Genomic DNA, 27,059 nt, shown 5'->3' with positions numbered 1-27,059 from the left:
ATCTCATAAATCTGTAGCACTTTTCACCTTAAGTGCAAAGAACAGTCCAACTTCATTCACTGTATTACTGATATCCTTCCATACAACTTTATGGTACTGAGACTACTTTTTGATGGATTCTGCCCAACACCCTATGCTCAAAGGGATGAGGAGGCAAGGCAAGAGATTAAGCCACTACAAGTGGCTGGCTAAATAAGAAGCTTAGTCAGATTTGGGGATGCAGCCAAACGCTTCTATTGCTGTGGTTTGAACAAACAGCCTAATGAGCAGGAAGAACATGAGCTTTTTATTCTGGGATAGTGGAACAAGAAAGAATACCTTGGGCCTTAGGGTTGTAATGTTGTATTAAATGATTATCACTAGAGAAGTACCATAGCTTATCAATATATCTGGTTGTAAATTTGTATATATATAGCTAGATAGACAACATATATTAGATGCTTTAACAACGAGGGTCCACGCTTAATATTGTGACACCTAAGGATGTGGCCAAGAAAAGCTAACTTAGGCTGGATTTCATTGCCAAGGTTGTTCTTTTTTCATTTTATTTAATAAAAGATGTCCTTCATAACAGCATGAAACTTTGCTTAACCTGTTTAGCCTTTTGCAGAAAAGAAAAAGGAAAGACAGACCTTCAAAAATACATCTGTTAAAATTTGATATAGTAGGCACTCACAAAATAAGTCAAATGCAGGACTCTGATATCTAAGTTTGCAGTCTATTTAAATGCAGATACTGAATTACAGTGCAAAATACATGTTATACAAATGCAAACCTGGGCTAGGATTCAAATTTCATTACATGCAATAAAAAGAGTAAATGATGGTTATGCAAAGTGTAGAATGATCCCTACCTCTCTTGTCTAATTACAACAGCTCACATTGACATTCCTTTAGCACTTTTATGTACAAAGTAGGCCAGTTTATGAGTGAATGTTGCTGGAGACTCAAGCCTGCTTTGTGCTCAGTGCTTCCCAGACTTTGTCCTTTATTCCTATCACCATGTAAGGTTCACAAAGGATCAGGGTAAACCAGTTGCTATTTCCACAAGAGAAAGTAGAACCAGAAATAGCCACATGGTGTTTATCAACTAAAAGCTTTCTTTTCCCTATGGAGGAAGTAAGCAATGTGAATCTTCTCTTGGTTTGAGGCCCAGCCTGTTGTGTACAGCAGCAGGCTTAGTTGCTGCAGGTTAGGGTTATTGGTGGTAGAAGTGTCTGATAAGAATCTGTTTTATTTACAAAGTGGGGGTGGGGGGTGGAGCACAGGGCTTATGCCTTTATTATTGCAAGTGTTGCTATTTTCTATTATCTCAGCTTTCATTTTGTATAATAAACTGCTTTTTTAATAGTGTTTTCTGCTTTTGGGGGGGGCTGGGCATGATAAAATTGGAGACTTTAAAAAAATATTTCAAACATTTGTTCATTAACAAGTATTTATTGGCACTATCCTAGGTAGTGGGGATTCAGCAATGAACAGGATAGACAAGGTCCCTTCTCCCATGGTGCTTACATTTTTAAATGGGTGTTGGGGGTAGGTAAGGCCATAAACAATGAATGAACAGGAAAAAAAAAAAACGAATAAGAATAAATGAAGAAGCTAATTCAGTCTGTGATAGGTCCTATGAAGAAAATAAAACAGGTTGATGGTGGTGGGGTGTGAAGTCAGGGAATGCCTCTCTGACAGGAACTGAAACTCAAGGGAAGAAAAAGAACCAGCCATGCAGAGATCAGTGGGAAGATTCCAAACATCTGTGATAAATGATTTTAGCACACTAAGTTTACACATCCAAATAAATATTGCTCCTCCAACAGGCTTGTTTAAGTATGCTTCCATTACCAGAAACATTTCTTGGGGCTCATTTGGAAAGTCCTTGAGAATCTCTGGCACATCTTTGAACTGAGTTTTGTAAACAGCCAAAGTCACTTTCACTTAAGAACTAAGTCTGAGGAAGCATCACAACTGAAGGTCCAAGTGTATAAATAGCAACACTACTACCAAGTACCTTCACAAGACTGACGTGAGGATTAAATAAGACGATGAATGCTAAAGTGTTTAAACCTACCCAATGAGATCGTTATAGATGAGCAAATGTGTCTAAGCCGTAGTAGGAGCTGTAAAAATAAAAGAGCCTAATTTTTTTTTTTTTTCCGGCTTCGGAGAGATCTTAAAAGATATTTAAAAACAAGTCTTTATAGGTTTATAAAAACCAAACAAAATTCTTTCCCAACCTACATCTTAAAGTTTCATATTTTGATTCGCTCCCATCGTTTCTGCCCTTTCCTATTTCAATCACCATCTAGACCAGCTGGCTACCACCTAAAACGAGTGCCCATTTATGGGGGTCCTTTCCTGGATGTCCCCGGCCCGGTACTGCCGCCGGACTTCAGAGCCTGGAGCCCACAAAAGACGGGCGTCAGCCGGCTACGAGCCCGAGTCTCCTCCTAACCTGCTGACGGGTACGGACCCGCCGGTCACCGAACCCCAGCGTCGCCGCAACCCGGGCCAAGGAAAGAGCCGAACCAGCAGGCCGCAGGGTTGTCCGCCTGCTCTTCGCCGAGCTTCCTCGAGCCCGTAGGGGTCACGCGGGGTCACGCACGACGCCGCAGCGCCTGCCGGGAGCTAGGGGCGTAATGGCGACACCCAGCTTGCGGGGCCGCCTGGCGCGGTTTGGGAACCCGCGGAAGCCTGTACTGAAACCCAACAAACCCCTCATCCTAGCTGATCGCGTCGGGGACCGGCGCCGGGAGAAGGGAGGTAAGCAGTCGGAGCCGAGGAGGCTCCGGAGCGGAATGCGGGAGGGCAGCACAGGCGGCTGGGTAGGAGGGCGGGAAGGTAAGAGTGCCCTTGTGACTGAGGTTCGCCTCCCCATTCTGCCCCTCCAGAGGCGACCTGTATCACTGAGATGTCGATAATGATGGCGTGCTGGAAGCAGAATGAATTTCGCGACGAAGCGTGCAGAAAAGAGATCCAGGTCTTCTTCGACTGTGCTTCGAGGGCTCAGGTAACGGATGGCTCCAGGGGGCCCTTGAGAAGGGCGGGGGAGGGAGGGGATATAAGTCATGGTTCTCCCTGCCTTTTGCTAGGGGATAGGAAAAGCCCTCATTTATTTGGGAGCTACCTCGCCCACGCCAAAGTGGGAAAGGTTTTGAAGGTTGTGTGATTTTGACCGGTTTGTTTCACTGCTCTGAACTTCATTTTTACCATATGTAAATTACCCACCTTACAGAATTTTGTGTGTCAAATGATGTAAAGAATGGGACAACCACTGAAAAATTTAAATTGCTGTTCAAATAGACATCATTGTCTGAAATAGAGTTAAAGGTAGTGAAACTATCTAAGTATTGTTTGATTTCCAGCCTAGGCTTAGTTGCTAGCTGGCTGACATTGTATCTTCAGATCATACAGTCATTTGTAGGTCACGGGTCCCTTTCGTTTAAAGCGACTGACACAGATCTCTCTGGGCTTGTTAATATCTTGGTGTGCTTTGGGTGGGGCATTGTGAGAACTATGGGTCTAGGTCAGGACAAACTTTAGAACTGTCATTCTTGGTTTTGTTCTGTGTTTTCAGGAAGCCCGAAAAATGAGATCAATCCAGGAGACCCTGGGACAGTCTGGGAATTTACCTCCCAAGAAATTGAATAAGTTGTTACAGAGGTTTCCCAACAAACCTCATATGAGCTGAAAATGGAGAATCATTTTCAATGACTGGATGATAGCTTCTGAGAACTATGCAGAGGCATTTTAGAGATGTTTGCACTGCCATGCCCTCTTTGAAGCGTAGAATGAAGCAAAACACTTTTTTCACCCTTTGGAATCATGGTCTGGGTGGAAGTTATGTTTTATCTTGAAATAAAATACTCTGAAGAGAACTTGGCCTTTTGTTGTGAATTAGGTACTGCCTCCATTCTTGAACCTGTTTCCTCCCCTAGATTCTGGAAGTTCTGGATTATCCCTAGAACAGGACAAAAACCTTTGTCTTATCTTTGCACGCATTTGGAGTCCTTTACACCATCTAATGCCTTTCCCTTTATGTGCACTAAGGATATTGAAGTATGCCTATCTGCAGAGCTGTTTGCCATAATCTGTATTTGGTGACTGTCTATTTTATGCATAGGCCCTTCAAGGTGCTTACATACTGATGACACAGAGGTTCTGAAGATGTATTTTATTTGACCCATGCAGTTAAAAAAGGTTTTTAAAATAGCTGACCACATTCAAAAGTAAGAAAAAAGTGTCATAAAAATCTACTCTTTAGCTTTCCTTAAAAAAAAAAAAAAAAAATGAAAAGCTCTGGCAACCTTATGTTCTTATTCCCTCCTGAAGATAATCAGGTAGTGGTGATTATCATTTGTCCTCAATCTCCAACTACCTCACTACTGGACTCTCCCAAATAGTGAAACTGGAATTTAACTGACAGTTATCTTGTTTGTGTATTACCTGTTCACTTCTCTCAAGTTATCTGATCCCCTGTATTAGGAGCAATTGCATAGCATTTTACTTATACGCTGCCCTTTCAGGCATCATTGAGTTAACCTTTTCTAGGTACCTTACAGCATTAAATATGGGACAAAGAGTAGAGAAGGGGAATAGGGAGAGGTTGAATAGCAGATACAGAATTGCAGCTAGATAGGAAGAATAACTTCTAGTATTCTGTAATAGTGCTAGGTGTCTATAACAATTTTATATTTTCAAATGACTAGGAAATAGGAGTTCAAATGTTCTCATCACAAAGAAATGATAAGGGCTGGCCCGTTAGCTCACTTGGTTAGAGGGTGGTGCTGATAACACCAAGGTCAAGGGTTTGGATCCCCTTACTGGCCAGCCAGCTGCCAAAAAAAATCAATAAGAAAAACAAAGAAATGATCAATGTTTTTGGTGACAGATATGCTAATTAGCCTGGTTTTTACCATCACACAATGTATATATGTATGGAAATATTACTCTGCACTCCATAAATATGTAGAATTATTACAAGTCAGTTAAAAAAAAAAAATGAGACAGGGCTGGCTGGTTAGCTCAGTTGGTTAGAGCGTGGTGTTATAACACCACGGTCAAGGGTTCAGATCCCCACACTGGCCAGCCACCAAAAACAAAAATGTGAGGCAAAGAGATCAGTGGAGTTTTTAATGCTTGAATGGGATAATTATTAAGGTAAGGAAGGGGTCTTGCCTCCCTGGCCCCCAATAGCTATCTCTTCCCATAGTCCTCATACCCCATGGAGAGCACTGGGCAACTGCCTAATTGTGCAAGCTAAGCCTTTTAGCTATAGGAAGAAGCTCAGTGCTTAGAGACTTTGGACTAGACTTAGGAGGAGTTCTTAACCTAGGGCCGATATACTCCCAGTAAAAGGTCTGCGAGTTTAGATGGGGGAAAAAATTATATCTTTAACCACAACTGAAATTAAGGATTTCAAGTAGGACTCTGGGAGACAAGTCACAGTAGCATTAGCATTACCTACATGAAATCATGGTATGTTCATATCTTATTTCATTTGGTCACAAATATCTCAAAATACTTATCACTAGCTTCAAAAGTATTACATTTTCTACTAGGTCTTGTCATTTAATGTGTAAATAAAAAGGACTACCATGTTACAAATTTGTTTTATTAATATTTTGGTAATCGTATTTCAAAATAATTGGTTTCCTTTGTAATTCTTGTATTTTATCGTGTGCATTTATAAAGAATCTGAGAAGGGGCCACACTGCTGAAATGTCCACGGCACAAAAAAACGTTAAGAATTGCTAGACTTAAAGGCCGTACTGACAAACAGTACAACCATTTCCTCAATCAAAGACCTTCTTTCTTGGTGCTTTTTCCCAATGAAACCTTATAAAAAGTCTGCGGGATCGCAGGTTTCTGGACTGCAATTCCCAGGAGGCGATGCAGCCGAGGGGCCTATCCGGAGTTAGGACACTACCTCCATCCAATGGCTCCTGTGCTGTCTCTTGACAGCCTACGATTCCCGACGTGCATGGCGGCTGTTTATGCTTTCGGGACACTATGGACGCCGAGTTATTGCTGGGATCTGTAGTCATTTCGTAAACATTTGGAGATTGGCTTCCTCTTATGGTGTCTAAGGGTGGGCTTGAGAAAAAGCAGGAAATGCAGCAATTAAACAAACATGTCCCCTACATCCGCCCGTACCGAGTCGGATTCCAGAGCGCCCGAGGGCGGAAGTGGTGGTGGCCGGCGCGGCCGGAAGTTCAGATCAGCTGATGGGGGAGGCGGCGCCGCAGCCGCCTAGAGGCCCCGGCCGCCGAGCGCTTCGTCCCGGCCCTGAGTCTCGGAGGCTGGCCACGATCCCCGTTCGCACCTCGCTTTGGGGCGAGGCCTGGTCCAGTATCTCTCCCAGACCTGAGATCCTTGCCCGGCACGGCCGCCCTGAGCGCCCCGGCCACCCCCAGCCCCGGCTCGCCCCTCAGGCCCCGGGCCTCCCCTCAGCTCCCGGCCGGCGGCCCAGGCCCCGGATCCGCAGGGGGGGACCCGGCCCCGGGGGGTGCGGGCCCCATGGAGCTGATGTTCGCGGAGTGGGAGGACGGAGAGCGCTTCTCATTCGAGGATTCGGACCGCTTTGAGGAGGATTCACTCTGTTCCTTCATTTCCGAGGCCGAGAGCCTCTGCCAGAACTGGCGGGGATGGCGCAAACAGTCAGCGGGGCCCAATTCCCCCACTGGCGGCGGTGGCGGAGGTGGCAGTGGCGGTAGCAGGATGAGAGGTGAGGGTGAGCACTGGGGAGGGAAGCGGGCAGGCCCTGCTCCGGCCCTGCTTGGGCCTTGCTTGGGAGCTGTCCCGCCCGGGAGCGGTTCCGCGCGGGAGCTGTCCCGGACCAGCTGTCCCAAGCTTAGACTTCAGGACTCGCTTTTCCGGCCGTTCTGGGGTGGGCTGCCTTATCCGTGTCCGTGTGTGTGTGTGTGTGTGTGTGTGTGTGTGTGTGTGTGTGTGTGTGTGTGTGTGTGTGTGTGTGTGTGTGTGTGTGTGTGTGTGTGTGTGTGTGTGTGTGTGTGTGTGTGTGTGTGTGTGTGTGTGTGTGTGTGTGTGTGTGTGTGTGTGTGTGTGTGTGTGTGTTGTGCGTGTTGTGCCAGTGAAATCCTGGGTTGGACAGAAGGTAGATCTTTTGTCGTTCCTTTGCCTTAGAGAGGGGGTAAGGGAGAAGTATTCCCTCTCTGACTTGGGAATACTTAAATAAGTTCAGCCTGAGGCAAACCAGAAAGTACACAGAAGAGAATGTGGGTAGGGAGTGGATTGTGACCACTTGAGGTATGTTACTCCGTTGCAAAGTGTATTGGTAGGTTCTTGCTTCAGGGCGATGATCTCTGATCCCAGCTGGACCAAGAAGGGATCTCACCCAGAGGAAAGCGGAGGTGAACTGGCCTGTGAGAGGAGATTCCATAGTTCATAAGTTTCGATCAGAGGCCGTGCTCCTGGCCATATTGAATATCTGTCAGAAGGCAAGGTTGGGATCACTGGATTGGAGCCTTAGATGTCCATATCCGAGGTTTGGGGAAAAGTGTGGTTTCACTCTTTTCTTTCATCCTTGGGTCTTTCAGTGAATTAACTGCTTAGTGCTGTGAAGAATTTAGCTTTTATTAGGGAGGATGGAGGGGAAAGTGATGCTAAGAGAAGCTCCACAGGCTTGGAACTCACCACATCATTTCCTTGCCTTTCTCATGGCACAGTTTTTGTCCTGGGTCTCAGTGGAAATTGGCTTTCTTTAGCAGTTGGAAGGTTTCATTAGCATGATTCTACTCAGGCCATTTCAAGAGTCCTTTTTTTCCAAACTGCCCTGAAGAGATTTCTGGCTCTTTGGGACAGAGGGAAATTTCCACATGCCACTTTTTAGGAGTGGCAGGAGCGGTGGAGAGATAGCACATGCTCTGTGTACACATACACACACATCGTAACTGGTTCACTGTGGGTCTTTTATGGCCTCCCTCCTTCTTTCATATTTGCATGTGTGGGTAGCTTTGGTGCTTAGAGTTCCCTCACTTTGAGGGAAGTAACTGAAATCAGTGTAGTGAAGATTTTCAGCACATTGGTATCTTCCCAGACAGGTTAAAACCTGAAAAGCATGTATTTCCCACCGATCTGGTCACCTGTTCCCCAGCTACCTTCAGTTGCTCACTTTCAAAATAAAGGGGTTAACTTAAAAAAAAGTTCTTTTCAGTTCTGTGATTTTCTGATCTGCTTTCTAATCTGACTGGCAGTTGGTAAAATGTGCAGCCTGTTGTGTTATCACTGTTTTTTGATTAAAACAACGTATAGCCTGGTCCAATGGTAGTGGGTTATCAGAAGTTATTAATATTAGTGTCGCTAAAGTTGGTATACAACCCACCACTGCTAAATTTGGCTGGCTTTAATGGGCTGGCCAATTAGCTGTATTGGTTAGAGCACAGTGTTGTAACACCAAGGTCGAGGGTTCAGATCCCCATATCGGCCAGCTGCCAAAAAAAAAAAAATTTTTTTTTGACTGGCTTAAAAAAATAAAAAGCAGTGTGGAAAACCTTCTGGAGTGATCACTCCATCCTATTCCAGGTGATTTCAGGATCAGCAGCTAGGTCTCCTGGGATAACTGTCTCCACAGGAAGGCTTCCAATGTGGGAAGTCAGCATTAGGTATGCAAGCTCTCTTGCTTCTTGAGGTCCATTCTTAATGAACTCTTCTGGGCTCTGGCCTATCTTCCTTTCTTAGATGGGGGCCTGGAGTCATCTAGAGAAAAAGGGATAGTAAAAAAGCAATTAGAGATAAGAATGCCAGAGGAGAGACATTAACGTCATGTGAATCTAAAGTGCTTGTAGTATACAGGAAATTCAATGCCAAGCCACGCGAGCAGAGTTATTTTGCTCAGGCCCTGGAACACACCTGCGTGAGCGGGAGTTTCCTGGGATATCCCCTGGTATCTTCTGTTTTAAACCTTAGGTAACAGGTTGTGGGCTGGGGATTGTCCAGCTTCCCTCCCCCAGATGGAGTCTCAAGGGTTAGTGTATCCTGACAGGAGGATACCTGGGATTTTCATCCAGGTCTCCCCTTTCTTTCATAGTGAAGGTGGGGCCCAGGATGTGGCACTGGCATTGGTGCCAAGTAATCATGGTCCTTTTCATCTCCCCTTCTCCTTCCCTCCACCCCAACCTTTGTTTCCAAAGATGGACTGGTGATCCCATTGGTAGAGCTGTCAGCAAAGCAGGTGGCATTTCACATCCCCTTTGAAGTGGTGGAGAAAGTTTACCCCCCAGTGCCTGAGCAGCTACAGCTCCGAATTGCTTTTTGGAGCTTCCCTGAGAATGAAGAGGACATCCGGTGAGGCTATAGAACTGATGGTGGGGAGTGGGGTCCCGATATTCCAAAGTGTTGGCTGGGCTTCCTACAGAACAAAAGAGATTGTTGTATCTGGGACTATGGTGAGAGGAGGACAAGGGGAGGAGGGAGTGCCTAGGATTTTCCCCAAGATGGAATGACCTGCGGAGAGAATGCCTAGGGCATTGTGGTCTCTGACGGGTCTGTTGAAGTATATTTGCTGAGTTGTGGCTATGTCCTCTTTTTCACCCCCCAGGCTATATTCGTGCCTGGCCAATGGCAGTGCAGATGAGTTCCAGCGAGGAGATCAGCTATTCCGCATGAGGGCAGTGAAGGACCCACTGCAGATAGGTGAGGGTCCTATCGTGCCCAGTGGCACCCCTACTCCTCCCATCCTCTGTGTTATGAATTAAGGACCCATGACAAGAAGCTGGAGCAGATTGTCTGACTAACTGCAGGGCCAGGGTCAAGGGCAGAGACCTAGGTCTTGGCAGCTCTCCCTGACCATGCCCACATTTCTCCCCAGGGTTTCACCTGAGTGCTACAGTGGTGCCACCTCAGATGGTCCCCCCAAAAGGGGCTTACAACGTGGCTGTGATGTTTGACCGCTGCCGGGTCACTTCCTGCAGCTGTACCTGTGGGGCTGGGGCCAAATGGTGCACCCACGTCGTGGCACTCTGTCTCTTCCGCATCCACAACGTGAGGCCCTCCCAATTTATCCCGGTCCTGTCCTACGCTCCATCCCCCCCTTCTCTGCTGCATGCCTGGCCACAATGTGAGCCCCCTGCCTCCCCAACTCTGCCTCTCTATCCCCAGCTCCAGCAAGCCTTTACTCTATTGTTGCATTTCTCTCTGTGTGCCCTTCAGGCTTCCGCAGTCTGCCTGCGGGCCCCAGTCTCAGAGTCCCTGTCTCGGCTACAGAGGGACCAGCTGCAGAAGTTTGCTCAGTACCTCATCAGTGAGCTCCCTCAGCAGGTGGGTGAGGTTGGCACACCCTCCTCTGACTAGCTCCAGGGTGGTATACCAGCCTTCCTGTCAGGCCCAGGCCTCCTTGGGTTGACCTGTGCCTTGTTCTCTCTGCCTTTGTCCCTTTCCCCCTCAGATCCTCCCCACAGCCCAGCGTCTCCTGGATGAACTCCTCTCCTCCCAGTCAACAGCCATCAATACAGTGTGTGGAGCCCCAGGTGAGCGTGGTGAGAAAGAAGGCAATAGGAAGAAAGACAGCTGGTAGTGCGCGGCGCTGCTTACTAAAGGCTTGCTGTTGTCAGGTGAATTCGGGCCCCTATCTTTAGGTGACTGAATGCCTGTCATCCCCAGACCCCACAGCAGGGCCCTCAGCCTCGGACCAGAGTACTTGGTATTTGGATGAATCAACACTCACCGACAACATCAAGAAGACACTACACAAGTTCTGTGGCCCCTCCCCTGTGGTCTTCAGGTAAATTGGATCTCCACGGACCTGTGTTTGTGGTGTAGAGGGAGCATCCCTCAGGCTGCTGAGAGATCCTTTGTTCTGTTAATGCCTGTGTCCGCCACCTTTTATTCCCTGCACTGGCACAATGCCTGGCACACAGAAGATGTTACTAATGAGTCAGTGGATGGTAGTGATCTTGTACAGACACAGAGTAGTCTGTTCTTATTGAGGTAGAACAAGAGTGTTTTTCTTTCTTTGACAAAGCAGGAAACTAAGGCAGAGAAAGATTAAGAATTTTTTTTTTTTTTTTTTTTGGAGGCTGGACAGTAGATTAAGAATTTTTGTTATGGACATCCCTTTCCCCCTGTACTCTGTATTTTGGGTCAGAACCCCTTTGTGTCAAAGCTTTGATGTACTTTTACCTGCTTCATTCAGCCTGTCTTAGAATCATCATTCTCTGCTCTACTACTTTTTCAGTGATGTGAACTCCATGTATCTGTCTTCCACGGAGCCTCCAGCCGCTGCTGAATGGGCGTGTCTGCTGCGCCCTCTGAGGGGCCGCGAGCCAGAGGGTGTCTGGAACCTGCTTAGCATTGTGCGGGAGATGTTCAAGCGGAGGGACAGCAATGCTGCCCCCTTGTTGGAAATCCTCACTGATCAGTGCCTCACCTATGAACAGGTAATCTCCTGGAGTCGGGTTGCTCTGTGGTGCGTCATGCTTTCCCTCCCTGCCAGGTACACTGGTGGGTGCTAGTCTTTCTCCAAGCTGTCAGATGTATCTCATGGCCCTCTTTGTCTCTAGATAACAGGTTGGTGGTACAGCGTGCGCACCTCAGCCTCACACAGCAGTGCCAGTGGGCATACAGGCCGTAGCAATGGGCAGTCAGAGGTGGCAGCCCATGCATGTGCCAGCATGTGTGACGAGATGGTCACACTGTGGAGACTGGCTGTGCTGGACCCTGCACTCAGCCCCCAGCGGTGAGTCTCCCTCTGGGCTCACAACAGCCCTGAGCCTGAATCAGTCCAGGACAGACTGAGCACTTATCTCCTTGTACAAGATATGTACTATTATTCTAGTTCTAAGGAAATGGGAGCTGCTGAGCAGTAGGGTTACCAGTGATTTAGGAGTCCTTTTTCTAAGAGGATTTCTTCTTCCCCTCCCCCAATAGCACCCACTTTCCACAATTCCTGAGTGTTACAGTGATGTCTATGGGGCTGGCTCAAGAAGTACTTCCTTGAGTCCTTTCCCTGTGCCCCTCTTCGGGGTACACCCCTTCTCTATCCCCTCCTTTCCCTTCTCAGTGCAGACTGCGGCCCCTCCAGCAGCGTCCTGCCCTTTGTTTCCACAGCCGCCGTGAGCTATGCGCACAGCTCCGCCAGTGGCAACTGAAGGTGATTGAGAATGTAAAGCGAGGACAACACAAAAAGACCCTGGAGCGGCTCTTCCCTGGCTTCCGGCCTGCAGTGGAGGCCTGCTACTTTAACTGGGAAGAGGCCTACCCCCTTCCGGGTGTCACCTACAGTGGCACTGACCGGAAGCTGGCACTGTGCTGGGCCCGGACCCTGCCCCCTCGGCCAGGAGCCCCCCGCTGTGGGGGCTTGGAAGAATCCCGGGACCGGCCCCGACCTCTTCCTGCTGAGCCAGCTGTGCGGCCTAAGGAGTCTGGGGCCAAGCGCAAGGGATTGGGTGAGGCGGTCCCCTTGTCACAGCGAGGTCCCCGCCGCCTCTCTGCTGAAGGGGGCGATAAGGCTCTGAATAAGATGGGTCCAGGTGGGGGCAAAGCCAAGTCACTGGGGGGGGCTGGCAGTGGTGGCAAGGGCTCAGCAGGCGGCGGGAACAAGCGACGGCTGAGCAGTGAAGACAGCTCCCTGGAGCCAGATCTGGCGGAGATGAGCCTGGATGACAGCAGCCTGGCCCTGGGTGCAGAGGCCAGCACTTTTGGCGGATTCCCTGAGAGCCCTCCACCCTGTCCTCCCCCTGGTGGCTCCCGAGGCCCTTCCACCTTCCTTCCTGAGCCCCCAGATACTTATGAAGAAGATGGTGGCGTGTACTTCTCAGAGGGGCCTGAGCCTCCCACAGCTTCTGCTGGCCCCCCTGGCCTACTGCCTGGGGAGATCTGTACCCGGGATGACCTCCCTTCCACAGATGAGAGTGGCAATGGGCTCCCCCAAACCAAAGAGGCAGTCCCTGCAGTTGGAGAGGAGGAGGATGATGACTACCAGGCATATTATCTGAATGCCCAGGACGGGGCTGGGGGCGAGGAGGAGAAGGCCGAGGGTGGGACTGGGGAGGAGCACGACCTGTTTGCTGGGCTGAAGCCACTGGAACAGGAGAGCCGCATGGAGGTGAGAGGACTCTGGGGAGACTGAGGGAGGGAGGGCTGGGTGCTCCTTAGCCACAGCTGAGAAGAGCCATCTGGTTCTAGCTGGGATTGTCAGGACCATTAGCGTGACTGTTAGACTCCTGTAGCAGGCTCCTAACTGGCCTCCCTGCCTGCAGTCCACCCTCTTCACTACTTCCACATTGATTTGCCTCTGATGTCTGAATGTATCACTCTGCTGCTTCAAACTCTTCACTGGTTTCCCATCTGCCCTTAGGATAAAAATGAAGGTCTTCAGTATGACCTATGACCTATGAGGCTCCACTTGAGTTGATCTTTTTTTTTTTTTTGCGGCTGGCCAGTACAGGCATGGAACCCTGGACCTTGGTTTTATCAGCACCATGCTCTAACCAACTGAGCTAACCAGCTAGCGCATTGATCTGATCTTTGCCTGCTTTTCCAGTCTTGTCTGGCTACTCTGTCCCTTGTCCTCCACTCAGCTGAACCACTCCCGTACCCTGTAATGCTCCTTCTTTCATCCATACTTTTGCACATATTGGCCTTTCTGCCTGGAATGCTCTTCTCTCACCTTGCCTGGCTAGCTCCTCCTCCTTCCTCAGGTCTCAGAGATCTTAGAGATCACTTACTCTAGGAAGTCTTCCTTGATACTGTCCCTCTGCCCCAAATCTCAATGAGGTGTCCAAGCCACCTACTCCCCTGTTGACCTTCCCCAGTAGTAGCTAGCGTCACACTGGCTTGTGTGTTTATGTGTCTGTCTCCAACCAGACTGAGCTCCTGTGGTATACACAGGACCAGCACAGGGCCCAGCATATAGCAAGTGCTCAGGGAGTGTTTGTTACATGAGCGAGTGTAATGTCCTGCCCCTGGAAGTTGGATCTCCAACCTGTCTTGCCCCATGTATTCTTTCCAGGTACTGTTTGCTTGTGCTGAGGCCCTGCATGCGCACGGCTATAGTAGTGAGGCCTCCCGCCTCACTGTGGAACTTGCCCAGGACCTGCTGGCCAACCCACCTGACCTCAAGGTAGAGCCGCCCCCTGCCAAGGTGAGAGAGATCCCCTTCCTCTATCTTCCTGAACCCCCGTTACCCCAACCTGCTCCCATTCTGCATCGAGAGTGTCCTTCCACCTACACCAAGGTGAGTCACTCATCTGCCTGCCTCTTTGTGCTTCCCTTTCTAGGGCAAGAAGAACAAGGTATCCACGAGCCGTCAGACCTGGGTGGCTACCAACACCCTGACCAAGGCAGCCTTCCTGTTGACGGTGCTTAGTGAGCGCCCAGAGCACCACAACCTGGCCTTCCGAGTTGGCATGTTTGCCTTGGAGTTACAGCGGCCCCCGGCTTCTACCAAAGCCTTGGAGGTCAGAGGTTCCATCTGAGCTGTGTACCTCAGTCTCCTCAGAGCCTTGCACCTTGATCTCCACTGAGCTTCTGGAGGTCTGAGTTCCTTCCTGTGTCTTCAGGTGAAGCTGGCATACCAGGAGTCAGAGGTGGCTGCCCTGCTCAAGAAGATCCCTCTGGGTCCGAGTGAAATGAGTACCATGCGGTGCCGGGCAGAGGAGCTTCGGGAGGGGACACTGTGTGACTATCGGCCTGTGTTGCCCCTCATGTTGGCCAGTTTCATCTTTGACGTTCTCTGTGCTCCAGGTATGGTGCCTAACGCTACAGTAAGTGGGGAACTGGGGTAGGGATAGCTTTTTCTAAGGAAAAACCAAGAGCCTCAAGGTTCTGAATCGCCTTTAGGACCCATCAGGCAGCTTCATGGGTAGGTCTGGGATGATGAGGGTCTTGAGTTCCCTTGCATTCTTTCTCATGAAACTACTGTCTGCCTGACTTACCCCAACTTTCATACAGTGGTTTCTCCCACGGGTTCCCGGCCCCCTAGTCGCAACTGGAACAATGAGATGCCTGGGGATGAGGAACTGGGATTTGAAGCAGCAGTTGCTGCCTTAGGTGAGTGTGTCAGTTTCTTGAGCACATCCATGAGCTAAACCTGGCCCAGGCCTTGAATGGCGTGAGACCTGGGCCCTGTTCCTAAGGAAGGGGCTGGATGGTAATAAGTCAGGATGACGTGTGAGCCAACTAATGCCTACGAGACAGTCAAGAATTCAGGGCAAAAATATGTGCTATGGGTGTTGGGTGTTGTAAGGGCAACAAAACCAAAGGTATCTAGGGAAAAGCAAGTTCTAGATAGGGAAACAACATGGATAAGGACAGAGCTGCAATCACCTCTTCATGAGAGCGAAGACACCAACTTCCCTAAAGCGATTGGTGCGTGCTGGGGAGGTAGAGCGGGCAAGGTTATGAAGTGCCTGTAAAGCAGAGTAGAGCTTAGGCTGGATATGACAGGCAGCGGGGACCTTCTGTAGTTGGTGGGGCTGGACCAAAGGAATCCCTTCCCTCACATGCTGGTGGCTGGGGAACCCTGGCCTGTTTGCTTTTGCTGTCTTGGGAGTTATGGCCACTCCCTATCCCTCCTTCTCATAGGCATGAAGACAACAGTAAGTGAAGCAGAACATCCCCTCCTATGTGAAGGCACACGTCGGGAGAAGGGTGACCTGGCATTAGCACTAATGATCACTTACAAGGACGACCAGGCCAAGCTCAAGAAGGTAAAGGACTGAGGTACTCGGCTTATGACAGGCAGACAGATTGCAAATCTCACCACCTTTCTTAGGGATTTCCAGTACAATAAAAAAAGTGCTATTCTTTCCACTGGAGAAAAGTAGGGAATCTTGGGGACATCATAAGGAACAAGAGGTACCAATGGTTCTTATGTGAGTGCCTGGGCATGGGATGGAAGAAGAGAAGCAGAGGGTGTAAAGTCATCCATTCATTTATTTCAATATTTATTGAATATCAGTATATTCAGCCCTGTGGTAAGTGTTAGATGGAGGATACCAAGATACGTATGCGAGGAGTTATCCTATAGTTAGAACTGGGCAAGGCTTCTTGAGGGGGCTGTTTCAAGGAGAAAGGAAGGTAACAGAAGTCAGAAGATAAAGGGCATCCTGTTTCTGCTTTTCTGTCCTCCAGATCTTAGACAAACTCTTGGACCGAGAGAGCCAGACTCACAAGCCGCAGACACTGAGTTCTTTCTACTCATCTAGCCGCCCAGCCACAGCTAGCCAGAGGTCTCCTTCAAAACACGGGGGCCCATCTGCCCCAGGGGCCCTTCAACCACTGACCTCAGGCTCTGCAGGGCCTGCTCAGCCAGGGAGTGTGGCAGGGGCTGGGCCAGGTCCCACTGAGGGCTTCACAGAGAAGAATGTGCCTGGTGAGGTGGGGGCACTGGGCAGGGGGGATGAATGGTATGGAGTCATGTTGGGGTACCCTTTCCTGGGCTCATCCCAATATCCTACTTTCCCTACCTAGAGAGTTCCCCACATTCCCCCTGTGAGGGTCTCCCATCTGAGGCAGCCTTGACCCCAAGGCCGGAGGGGAAGGTTCCCAGCCGCCTGGCACTTGGCAGTCGTGGAGGCTACAATGGACGGGGCTGGGGCTCCCCAGGGCGGCCTAAGAAGAAGCACACAGGTAGGACAGCCCATGGGATAGTGTGGAGGGAAAGATATTCCTGAAGGTTGGAGTCTGACTTCTGGGACTCCTAACTTCTGAGACTGACTTGTCTTGGGGGGTTAGGCATGGCCAGTATTGACAGCAGTGCCCCCGAGACAACATCGGACAGCTCCCCCACCTTAAGCCGGAGGCCCCTTCGAGGGGGCTGGGCCCCCACCTCCTGGGGTCGAGGACAAGACAGTGACAGCATTAGCAGCTCTTCCTCGGACTCCCTGGGCTCCTCATCCTCCAGTGGAAGTCGCCGGGCCAGTGCCAGTGGAGGGGCCCGGGCAAAGACAGTTGAAGTTGGCAGGTCAGTGGGAAGAAATACCCATCGTCCCTGATCTGGCCCACCCTGAGACACATCTCTAGTGTGAATCCAATCATTGTCCACCAATGTCCTCACTTACCCTGGCCTTTCCCAACCTACCTGGACACCCATTTCAAAGAAACCCCAACCCCCGTCCCTACCCATTGCCCCTTCAGGTACAAGGGCCGCCGCCCCGAGAGTCATGCTCCCCATGTACCCAATCAGCCATCAGAGGCAGCTGCACACTTCTACTTCGAGCTGGCGAAGACAGTGCTGATCAAGGCGGGGGGCAACAGCAGCACTTCAATTTTCACACATCCATCTTCCTCAGGGGGCCACCAGGGTCCTCACCGCAACCTGCACCTTTGCGCCTTCGAGATTGGGCTTTATGCCCTTGGCCTGCACAACTTTGTTTCTCCCAACTGGCTCTCACGTACCTATTCTTCCCACGTTTCCTGGATTACAGGTAAATCCAGTGTCCCAATTTGGGTACAGGAGGGGGATTAATTGGTGAAGATAAGAGCCTTGTCTTTGTGGAATTATTGATCTGACAGGAAAGACATCATTCTCATGCCCCAGTGGTGCCCACGCTAACCCCACTCTGCTCTTTTCTCATTTTCCCAAAGGCCAGGCAATGGAGATTGGCAGCGCAGCCCTGACTATACTGGTAGAATGCTGGGATGGGCACCTGACACCCCCTGAGGTTGCATCCCTGGCTGACAGGGCATCTCGTGCACGAGACTCCAATATGGTGAGGGCAGCGGCGGAACTGGCCCTAAGCTGCCTGCCTCATGCCCATGCATTGAACCCCAATGAAATCCAGCGGGCCCTGGTGCAGTGCAAGGAGCAGGTATTTCTATAGGCAATCTGGGGACCTGCTCTGGGGCATTTGGGCAGGGAGGTTGGGCATGGGAAAGCTGAGGCCCAGCTCTTGATTCCCATATCCTGGAGTGTACAAACTATCCAGTTTGTCCTCTCATGGTAACACTTTACATGTTAATGTGCTTTCACATGCATCATTTCCTTTACCTGACAACTCTAAGGTTAGGATTATTCCTATTTTATAGATAAGGAGATGGAGGCCTATAGTTTAGGGACTAAGATGATCACCCAGGATGGAAGACTTAGGGAAGGACTCAGAGAGATGATGAGATTCGGGTGGGAGGGGGGCGGTTAAATTAGTTCGGAACTGGGACTGTAACCTGGGTCTTGACTCCTGTTGGTCAGCAAGTATTCAGTGTCTGTGTGAAGCGCTCACTGCTCTGATACTGACTCTGAGCACTGACCCTGACTTTTGATGCCTCCCCGGGATGAGTCAACTCTGAGGGAGACATTAGAATGTCATCTGACATCATCCCTGGGGCAAAGCCCTTCCTCCTTAATACTCTGTGTCCCTCCCTTCCAGGATAACCTGATGTTGGAGAAGGCCTGCATGGCAGTGGAAGAGGCGGCTAAGGGTGGGGGCGTGTACCCCGAAGTGTTGTTTGAGGTTGCTCACCAGTGGTTCTGGCTATATGAGCAAACAGCAGGTGGCTCATCCACAGCCCGTGAAGGGGCTACAAGCTGTAGTGCCAATGGGATCAGGGCAGTTGGGGAGGCTGGGCGGGGGCTGCCTGAGGGCAGGGGAGGCCCAGGGACTGAGCCAGTTACAGTGGCAGCGGCAGCAGTGACAGCAGCAGCCACAGTGGTGCCAGTCATCTCAGTGGGGTCCAGTTTATATCCGGGTCCAGGACTGGGGCATGGTCACTCCCCTGGCCTGCACCCCTACACTGCTCTACAGCCCCACCTGCCCTGCAGCCCTCAGTACCTCACGCACCCAGCTCACCCCGCCCACCCCATGCCTCATATGCCCCGGCCTGCCGTCTTCCCTGTGCCCAGCTCTGCATACCCACAGGTGAGACCAGTGTTCTGCTGGGGAGTGGGGCATGTGGGAGAACATTGGGAGTTCATGGGGGATTGGAGTGGGGTATTCTGACAGTAATGGTAGGGCTATCCAAGAGTCCTGGTGAGGTGGTGGGAGTCTGGGGGACCCAGGCCAACTAAGAAATGTAGGGATACGTGTTAGTGGGGCAAAGGGGGAGAACTATCCTAATATAATTTGATATCTTCCTTCTCTTCTCCCTACCTCTAGGGTGTGCATCCTGCATTCCTGGGGGCTCAGTACCCTTACTCGGTGACTCCTCCCTCACTTGCTGCCACTGCTGTGTCTTTTCCTGTCCCTTCCATGGCACCCATCACAGTACATCCCTACCACACAGAGCCAGGGCTCCCACTGCCCACCAGTGTGGCCTGTGAGTTGTGGGGACAGGGAGCAGGTGAATGGAGGGGAGGTACACTGGGCAGGGAAGGTGGGGAGGAAATCTCTGTCCCTCTTTGGGCTCAGAGCTCCTCACGTGGATCTCATCCCACCCTCAGTGAGCAGTGTCCATCCAGCATCCACATTTCCAGCCATCCAGGGTGCCTCGCTGCCGGCCCTGACCACACAGCCCAGCCCACTGGTGAGCGGGGGTTTTCCACCACCCGAGGAGGAGACGCACAGTCAACCTGTCAATCCACACAGCCTGCACCATCTGCATGCTGCCTACCGTGTTGGTAAGAGGCAGCCCCTTTCTGCGCTCACACCTGCAACAGTGCCAGAGGTTCTTCAGTAGACCCCATCCATTAGCTCTTCATTTGTTTACCGTGGGGTCAGGTAACAGTTTGGGGTAGAGTGAAAAAGATGCCCCTAACCATGTGCCGACCGTTATTTCCCAGGAATGCTGGCACTAGAAATGCTGGGTCGCCGGGCACACAACGATCACCCCAACAACTTCTCCCGCTGCCCCCCCTACACTGATGATGTCAAATGGTTGCTGGGGCTGGCAGCAAAGCTGGGTAACACCTCCCCTCCCCAGGACCATTGTTCCCCCCCATCCGCTCCCTCACCTTCCTATCCCAGACCTCCTTCCTAGCTCTTGCTCAGAGTTGAGGCCTTGGTCGGGTATGTGTGCGTGCGCGGGGGGCGGAGGGTTACCTCAGCTCCTGGGGTGGAGGGAGGCTCTTTGCCAGGCCAGAGCTGAGATACCTAAGTTGGGTCCCTAGGGCAGAGGTGGCCACCCCCGTCTCATGCCCCTCCCCCTGCCCCCCAGGAGTGAACTACGTGCACCAGTTCTGTGTGGGGGCAGCCAAGGGGGTGCTGAGCCCGTTTGTGCTGCAGGAGATCGTCATGGAGACGCTGCAGCGGCTGAGCCCTGCTCATGCCCACAACCACCTGCGTGCCCCGGCCTTCCACCAACTGGTGCAGCGCTGCCAGCAGGCTTACATGCAGGTGACAACCCAGCAAGTATGGAGCAGGGTGGCGCACCTCCTGGGCAGTCACGGACCAGATCAGCCAGCATGTAAGGGAGGAGGGGACTGGGTCTGTGCTTTGTACTAAGGCTCGCCCTACACACATCCTCCTCCAGTACATCCACCACCGCTTGATTCACCTGACCCCTGCCGACTACGACGACTTTGTGAATGCGATTCGCAGTGCCCGCAGCGCCTTCTGCCTGACACCCATGGGCATGATGCAATTCAACGACATCCTGCAGAACCTCAAGCGCAGCAAACAGACCAAGGAGCTGTGGCAGCGGGTCTCACTCGAGATGACCACCTTCTCCCCCTGAGTCTGGCCCCGCTAGGGCCCTATACAGGGACAGAGGCCTGTGGCTATGGGGACCCCTCACACAGGGGGAATGAAACTTGGCTGGACAGATCATCTCCACTCAGTTCCCTGGTAGCCCAGACTGACAGCTGCTCTTGGTCTGTAGCTTGGGGCCAAGATGTGTCAGACCCTACAAGCCTAGGGCTGGGGGAAACAGCCCTGTCTGGGAGGGGGCATTGGGTGGCCTCTGGTATTTATTTGGCATTTATAAATATATAAACTCCTTTTTTACTCTAGTCTGCCTGGACCTTTCCCTTCGTTCCCTCCATGTGCAGATGAACCTTGAACTGGGGGGAAATGTCTAACTCTTGCTTTATTCTACGTTTTCTCCAATCCAATGAAGCAGACAAAACAGAAAAATAAGGATGTTTATTAAGGACATTTCTAGCCCACAGCTAGGGCTCATACTCAGCTCTATGAGCCACTGTCCGGCCTCATCCCCATTCAATGTGAATGACATTAGGGAGGCCGGGCCACAGGTAGATCCCAGTGCCTGACTAAAGGGGCCCCTCCCTAGCCAGGTATAGATAGTAGATACACTGCTGGGGACAAAGAAGGAAAACACTGGACTAATACATTCTTCTACACCCTGCCTGGACCCTCTCACTCCTCCCCACCTCCCAGGATCATGGGTCAAAGGTGCCTAGTACCATGATGTGGGGTACCAAGGGAAGCCCCTTTATTAGGCCCCGGAGCTATGTGAAAGGGATGCTCTTCCTTTCTCAGCCATCCCAGGCCTGGGGGCCACTGAGGTAGAAGGGGCCAGGCCACTCTAATCTCCTTTATGGGCCCTGTTCTGGGCTGGCCCCTTAGGGAAGCAGGGGGCTTTTTGCTGGTATGGGAGCCTGGGACATCAGCCCAGACTGGAATGCTGCAGTTCTTCCTGAAGCCATGAGGGCACTGGCTGTCCAAGCCGGCTCAGCAGCTTTGACAGCTCCAAATTATGGTTCCGGAAAAAATCCATAAGGAAAAGGCGGGACTGACAGGAGAAAAGTGAAGGCAGAAATGGTAAGAAGGGTGATACAGAATTGGATCCTGGAAGTGGAGAGGGATACCCTGCCCCAGGCTTTACTTACCTCAGTGTCCATATCTGGGTACCTCTGGCCTTTGCTCTTGCCTAGACAGCGAGTCTTACCACCTTCAAGTCCCTGGCACCAAAATCCCTTATCTTCATCAAACCTACTCAACGGGAAGAAGTGATTAGATGGCAGGAAGAAGAGAAATTCAAGCCCTGTAATGCACACTACCCCTCCCAGCCCACAGGAGCATGTCTCTCCTTCTGAGACAGGGTAAATCCATGTCTCTTCCAAACAGACATGGTCAACCTGCTTCCCCATTTCCCCTAGAATACTCCTTCCCTAGGTCATGCTATCCCACCTGAGGGTCCGTGTGTAGTTCAGAAAGGGTGTGATACCCAAGAACTTCTGGATGCTCTCCATTGAGGCTGCTGGGTTGGTACGCAGCTCTTGCCCATCCACAATCAGCAACTAAAGGGACAGGGATGTGGTTCCCTCTATATTCCTAAGAAGCTTCTGGGCTGAAGGGAAGAGGAAGGGAAGGAGTCCCCACTGAGGGCTCTTGGGGGACTGTACCTGTCCAGAGGGGTAGTAAGTCAGCCAGCGTTGTAGATGGGTAGAATAGTAGCCAGGGACAAGACAGCGGTTCTGCAGGGAGCGAAGTGCCAGAGGGGCCTGGGAGGAGGCTGAAATCACCTGGTAGAAGGTATAGTTCAGAGCAACTGGGTCTCCATGTGCTCGCTGGTGCTGAAGGACAAGGAGTAGGAAGAGAAAGGACTGGTGATCTGACTGAATTATCCTGTCCTTATTCTTGGTCTGGTGACAGACAGTATAGGATCTCCTCCCAAGGCACTAGCTTAGTTTCCATTCCCTCATTCCTTTCTGTCTTTCTAGCAGTCACCACCTCCCCCCAACTCCACCTGAAGCCCCAATATATCCCTAGCTTCAGGCAGACCTGGTACCAGGAGTAGGCCCTATCAGCAGGGTTGATGAGCACAGTGATGATCTTGGCTCGTGGCAGGAGGGCAGCCCCCCGCCGTGGTACAACCTCTGAGTCAAAGTAGGTGGCACTTTTTTCAAATAAGAAGTCAGTGCTGGCATTGGAAGGGACAGGGAAGAAGTCCATGTACCTAGGAAGTAGCACAGAGAGACAGAAAAATTTGCAGTGTTGGGGCCAGACTTCTGTGCTGGTGGAAGCTGGAATGGGGTATTTTGGGGGAAGGCGGTGTTCCTCTGAGAAGCATTCAAGGGGATCCCAGGCTCACCAGTCAATACCCTTGTGATAATTAGGGCCATTGAAGAACTGAATCTCCTCAAAAGTGCTGGGGCTTGGGAAGCTGCTAGTCACAGCTGGGTGCAGGCTCAGGAAGAAGTGAATAGCTGTGGTCCCTAAATGGGAGAGAAAGAACAGACCAACAGCATGAATAAAAGGATCTTTTGAGTTTAAGGCAAGGCAAGAGAAGTTAGCTAAGGATGATTCACCTGTCTTCTGGGGTCCCACAATGAGGAACTTGGGGAGCCGATCACAGGTTTTTTCCTTGGACCAGATATCTTTGTGTCTCTTGTCATCACAGGGATTCTGAAGGAAAGGCCAAGAATCAGATAAGGACTAATCTTTTCTTAAGCTCCCACCTCCATCATGACTCTGCTCAGTCTGAGCTCCACCCTTACCTGCCAAAGGGGGCTTCGCTCCTGAGGGAAAAGTTCAAAGTACTTTCGTGCAAGAGGAACAGGAGGAAGGGTCTGTAGTCGTAGTCGAGTCCAGCACTGGAGGAAGCGCACCAGGCTCTCAAAGGTGTACAGGCCCAGGCGGTCATTTCCATAATTGGACAGATGGGTCATAAAGATGCTGATCTGCAATGGGGTGCCTGCATGTCAGATTTGCAGAACCTACCCCATCTCAGAATCAGCCATGGTGAGTAACGGTCCCAGACTACAAACACTTTGGCTCTCCAATCTTCTAGCCCTCCCTCTCAGCACCTTACCGGATTAAGCAGCACGGTCAGAAAGAGCTCTCCACCTCGGATGCTCCGGTCTAGTTCACGAGAACCTCCAGGATACTCATTATAGAAGATTGTGTGAGTGAAGAGACCACAAGTCTGTCGGGGCAGCACCTAAGGGAAAAGAAACACAGATAAATGAGATTTGAAAGGTAGAATGAGAGGTAAATGATGGACAAAAGTCCTGAAGCACTGGGACTCCCTGGGTTTATAGAGGACTCATTCTGAAGTTATAGCGATAAAGTTCTTATGTGCATTATGACTTTTCACCCTTCTATCCCCTATTATGTGGATGAACTTGGACTGGCAGTGGACAGGACATAGGTCAATGCAGGTTGGAGGCTGTCTAAATGTGTGGGAGTTTGATTCAAGCGTGTATTGGGAGTCCCTCACCATGATGCCATTGTGAATGAAGCCACGGCGGTAGCGGGCAGGGCGGAGATGGGGGTACTCCTCAGTGCTGGTCACCTGGATGCCCCACACAGATTTCCAGGCCTCATAGAGCTGAGTGTGGATGGGGTACACGCCCGAGTGGTGAGGGGCCACAGCATACCCCAGGTCCGTGGGAATCCCATGCTCCTGGGAATGGCATAGACTCTCACCAGGACCTGGTGAGGTTTGGGGAGTAGAGGGTAAAAAGGGTGGGGATGCCTCCACAGAAAGAAAAACGGAAAGGGAAGGGAAAGGGTATCCCATAAGGGGAAGGTTGAAAAGGAAGCACAATCTCTGAAAGAAAGTATGGGGAAGAGATTCAAGGGTCTCACCAGAGCAAACTGTTTGTTGAGCCTCATCTGGTCCGCCAGCACAGAGCGATTGTGGAACAGGTGTGGCTGCATGTGGCTCCACATGTGGGGGAACCACCAGAACTCTTTGCGGTGCTTCAGCAGCATGTCATCCCCTGCATCCTCCTCCTCTGTCCCTATGACCACACACTGACCACTGATCACAGCCAGTCAGCCCCTATGCCCTCCTTTGTTTTGTAACAACACTAACCACCTTCCATCCCTAGGACATTACTGAACCCTGTCCACCTAAAAATTTCTATTTGCCCCACTGCCAACTTGCCCTTCAGCCACCCATGCTAACCTAAATTCATACCCACCCCTAGCTCCTCACAACAGTCCGACCCTGCCCTTTCTCCAACTTGTCTGTCTAGGGAGATACACACTGAAAGGAGAGATCAAACTAATACTGATATGCTGAAAGAGCAGGGAAATGGGCTCACCAGTATGATAAAACTTGCCCGAGAAGCCCAAGTTGAAGGTGAAGTTGGGGACTAAGGTCCTGAGTTTGTTCTGGGTGGTCAACAGAGCCTGGGAAAAGTAGCAGGGACATGAGAAATCAGGACAGAGCAGACTGAGCAGGAGATATATGAGAAGTAGCATTCTTCCTGCCTGAAAAGGGCAAGGAGTGTACTTATGACAAATCGGAATCAAGGAAGGGAGTCTGACAGTCTAGTCTTGAACAGTTTCTAAGAAAAGAAATTTAAGGAAAAAAAAAGACTGACCTCAACATCAGCCACCTTCATGCGGGTACCTTCCTTGCCCACAAAGATGTCATCAATGTCTACCAAGATATAGCGGTCAAGGTCCAGGCAGAGGCGCTTGCCAGTGAGGTACGCAACAGCATCGACGAAGACAAGTTTGTGGAGCCAGAAGGTAAGGCCATGGCCAAACAGCACCCGCTGTATGCCATCATGAAGCCCCAGGTCCTGTACCACAGTGGGAAGCCGGGCCCGACGAGGCATCGATCCTGGTACAGGGTGCTCAGCTGGCCGAAGGCTGGCAAGAAGCACGGGTTCATATGTGCTATGATTGGATTGGAAGATGGTCCAGTCATCACCAGGCAGTGGCCCAGGCTCCAGGCGGCTGGGGCGTGTCAGATGCAGTAGGGGGGCAGAAGGATTTACTTGGTAATCCTGGAGCCCCAAGTTTGAGTGTAGAAAAAGGGGAAAGCCCTTTAGCTGGGCACTCAGTAGGCTGTGCTCATGGGCTCGGAAAAAGCCAATGATGCCCACACCATACTCCACACAGTACCGGTCTAGCAGTTCCCGACTCCAGGCATCTAGGTTGACATACTTGAGCAAGTTCTCATAAATGACCAAGACATAGCGACCATGGGTATGATCAGTCAGTGTGGGCATATCCCCTCGGCCAGGTGCCAGCTCAGTGCTATAACGAAAACGACTAGACTCTAGGATGGCCACAATCTCCTGCCCCAGCTGTGAGTATGCACTCTCCACAAACACAAGGACAACGGGTTCAGTTCGAGCTGTCTCTGGAGGCTTGGGGGGCCGGGGTGGGACTGGAAGCCGCGCAGCGCCAGGGCCAGCTGCTCCACCACTGCTGCAGTCTCCCAAGGGCAGGGGCAAGGGTTCCTTGGCCTTGGGGCTGATAGATACATAGTAGGCCAGGAAGCCCATGGAGCCCAGGCTGAAAGCGATCAGCAGCAGTATGAGCCGGTGCAGTTCCAGCTGCCGGGCTGGGCGTACCACCTTCCACAGCTGGAGCATGGCGGGGGAAGGGAGGAAGGAATGGGGACCACCTCAGGGGATGGGAGGTTGAAGTTCTATAGGTTGGGACTCTCTTGGGAGGGTAGAAGATAGGAAAATAGGGGAAAGGGATTCCCTCAGGGTGAGTTCCCTGAAGAGGTGGAAATAAGTCCCCTTAGCATAGGGTAGGGGAGGTAGAAGGGGCAGCAGGGGGTAACTGGACAGAGTCCACTGGTCTCAGGTCACCATGACCCCCAGCCCATGGCTTCAGGCTGCAAATTAAGCCAGGCTCCACCCTCAGCCCTGGCTGAGCTCCTCACATCAGAGGTCAGCAAAGTTCACAATCTCTGCCCCCACTATCTGTAAGACAGAGAAATGGATGGGTTACTTCTCCCCTCAAAACTGTCATCAATCCATTCTCCTCCTCACCCCATCTCTCTTACCTCCTGCTCACTGGCTGATTTGTTCTCCAAAAAAAGCTCCTGTAGAAGAAGAACACAAGCTGAGTCCCATACCTTAGCTTCACAGTTGTTCCCTGTCTTAGAATACCGAAATGAGTGTCCAAATTCTCCTCCCCAAACTAAGCTCAGAACTGGAGCAGCATACTCAAGTGCTGGAAGGGAACAAATCTCCCATCAACAAGAGGCCAAACAGCCCAGGAGGCTGAAAACAGGCCTGCTCTGAAAGAAGTCCCAAGCCTGTGACTGAGCAATTGGCCAACCAGTAAGAGCTCTGCTCATTCTGTGAGGAAGGGACAGAAAACCCCAAAGTCCCATGCTCCAACGAAACATCAGATAAGAGGAAACTCATGAGTCTGTTAATCTTCCTCATCAGTCAAACCCAGTATCACAGCCAACAGCACTAACTAACTCGCAATCAAGTCGACACTATGGTGGGGGAATTCAAGGGGAAAGATAGACGGAGCTAATCATTCTATTAGCTTCCAAACCCAG

At 50.9% G+C, this 27,059-nt stretch overlaps 3 protein-coding genes across 8 annotated transcripts; 2 read left to right on the top strand and 1 right to left on the bottom strand.

Moving 5' to 3' along the window:
- Window positions 1-2,591: 2,591 nt before the first annotated feature.
- Window positions 2,592-3,871, top strand: CHCHD1 (coiled-coil-helix-coiled-coil-helix domain containing 1). Its single transcript, XM_063103421.1, has 3 exons — window positions 2,592-2,756; window positions 2,885-3,003; window positions 3,571-3,871. Exons 1-3 carry the CDS (start codon window positions 2,633-2,635, stop codon window positions 3,682-3,684), a joined length of 357 nt encoding a protein of 118 aa, XP_062959491.1. The 5' UTR covers window positions 2,592-2,632; the 3' UTR covers window positions 3,685-3,871.
- A 2,358-nt stretch (window positions 3,872-6,229) lies between these two features.
- ZSWIM8 (zinc finger SWIM-type containing 8) lies at window positions 6,230-20,835 on the top strand. 5 transcript variants are annotated; one of them, XM_063102219.1, is made up of 26 exons: window positions 6,230-6,720; window positions 9,146-9,299; window positions 9,553-9,647; window positions 9,823-9,995; window positions 10,164-10,271; window positions 10,399-10,480; window positions 10,614-10,734; window positions 11,188-11,389; window positions 11,513-11,688; window positions 12,060-13,056; window positions 13,963-14,094; window positions 14,231-14,410; window positions 14,513-14,696; window positions 14,904-15,002; window positions 15,537-15,661; window positions 16,086-16,326; window positions 16,425-16,583; window positions 16,689-16,917; window positions 17,091-17,380; window positions 17,541-17,764; window positions 18,320-18,808; window positions 19,046-19,205; window positions 19,330-19,506; window positions 19,669-19,788; window positions 20,111-20,221; window positions 20,358-20,835. In XM_063102219.1, exons 1-26 carry the CDS (start codon window positions 6,513-6,515, stop codon window positions 20,816-20,818), a joined length of 5,697 nt encoding a protein of 1,898 aa, XP_062958289.1. In that variant the 5' UTR covers window positions 6,230-6,512; the 3' UTR covers window positions 20,819-20,835. The 5 variants fall into 5 exon arrangements, with proteins under 5 accessions (XP_062958289.1, XP_062958288.1, XP_062958291.1 ...); XM_063102218.1 differs by having other exon boundaries at window positions 19,046-19,229; XM_063102221.1 differs by having other exon boundaries at window positions 20,043-20,221; window positions 20,358-20,661.
- Window positions 20,836-20,953: 118 nt separating this feature from the next.
- Window positions 20,954-26,589, bottom strand: NDST2 (N-deacetylase and N-sulfotransferase 2). Of its 2 annotated transcripts, none has more exons than XM_063102241.1 (14): window positions 26,550-26,589; window positions 25,123-26,466; window positions 24,841-24,928; window positions 24,380-24,534; window positions 24,009-24,194; window positions 23,601-23,729; window positions 23,287-23,469; window positions 23,098-23,194; window positions 22,881-23,004; window positions 22,571-22,745; window positions 22,192-22,362; window positions 21,977-22,086; window positions 21,676-21,778; window positions 20,954-21,578 (listed from the first exon to the last, which is right to left on the bottom strand). In XM_063102241.1, the coding sequence occupies exons 2-14, from the start codon at window positions 26,125-26,127 to the stop codon at window positions 21,453-21,455; spliced, it is 2,652 nt and encodes an 883-aa protein (XP_062958311.1). In that variant the 5' UTR covers window positions 26,128-26,466; window positions 26,550-26,589; the 3' UTR covers window positions 20,954-21,452. The 2 variants fall into 2 exon arrangements, with proteins under 2 accessions (XP_062958311.1, XP_062958312.1); XM_063102242.1 differs by having other exon boundaries at window positions 24,009-24,119.
- Between the last annotated feature and the right edge of the window lie 470 nt (window positions 26,590-27,059).

This window comes from Cynocephalus volans, chromosome 7 (assembly GCF_027409185.1).
Source record: "Cynocephalus volans isolate mCynVol1 chromosome 7, mCynVol1.pri, whole genome shotgun sequence".
Taxonomy (NCBI): Eukaryota; Metazoa; Chordata; class Mammalia; order Dermoptera; family Cynocephalidae; genus Cynocephalus; species Cynocephalus volans.
The sequence above is the reverse complement of the archived record's forward strand: the minus strand, read 5'-3'. Positions and strand labels throughout refer to the sequence as shown.

What these genes read in the sequence shown, in the direction of transcription:
- CHCHD1 (XM_063103421.1), top strand. Translation starts at nt 2,633, where the DNA reads ATGGCGACACCCAGCTTGCGGGGCCGCCTGGCGCGGTTTGGGAACCCG. An exon ending in CCGGCGCCGGGAGAAGGGAG is followed by an intron (nt 2,757 to 2,884) that starts GTAAGCAGTCGG and finishes CTGCCCCTCCAG; the next exon opens with AGGCGACCTGTATCACTGAG. An exon ending in ACTGTGCTTCGAGGGCTCAG is followed by an intron (nt 3,004 to 3,570) that starts GTAACGGATGGC and finishes CTGTGTTTTCAG; the next exon opens with GAAGCCCGAAAAATGAGATC.
- ZSWIM8 (XM_063102218.1), top strand. Translation starts at nt 6,513, where the DNA reads ATGGAGCTGATGTTCGCGGAGTGGGAGGACGGAGAGCGCTTCTCATTC. An exon ending in TCAGTGAGCTCCCTCAGCAG is followed by an intron (nt 10,272 to 10,398) that starts GTGGGTGAGGTT and finishes TTTCCCCCTCAG; the next exon opens with ATCCTCCCCACAGCCCAGCG. An exon ending in GCCAGCAGGCTTACATGCAG is followed by an intron (nt 20,222 to 20,357) that starts GTGACAACCCAG and finishes ATCCTCCTCCAG; the next exon opens with TACATCCACCACCGCTTGAT.
- NDST2 (XM_063102241.1), bottom strand. Translation starts at nt 26,127, where the DNA reads ATGCTCCAGCTGTGGAAGGTGGTACGCCCAGCCCGGCAGCTGGAACTG. An exon ending in TCATTCACAATGGCATCATG is followed by an intron (nt 23,730 to 24,008) that starts GTGAGGGACTCC and finishes CTTTTCCCTTAG; the next exon opens with GTGCTGCCCCGACAGACTTG. An exon ending in TGTGGGACCCCAGAAGACAG is followed by an intron (nt 23,005 to 23,097) that starts GTGAATCATCCT and finishes TCTCCCATTTAG; the next exon opens with GGACCACAGCTATTCACTTC.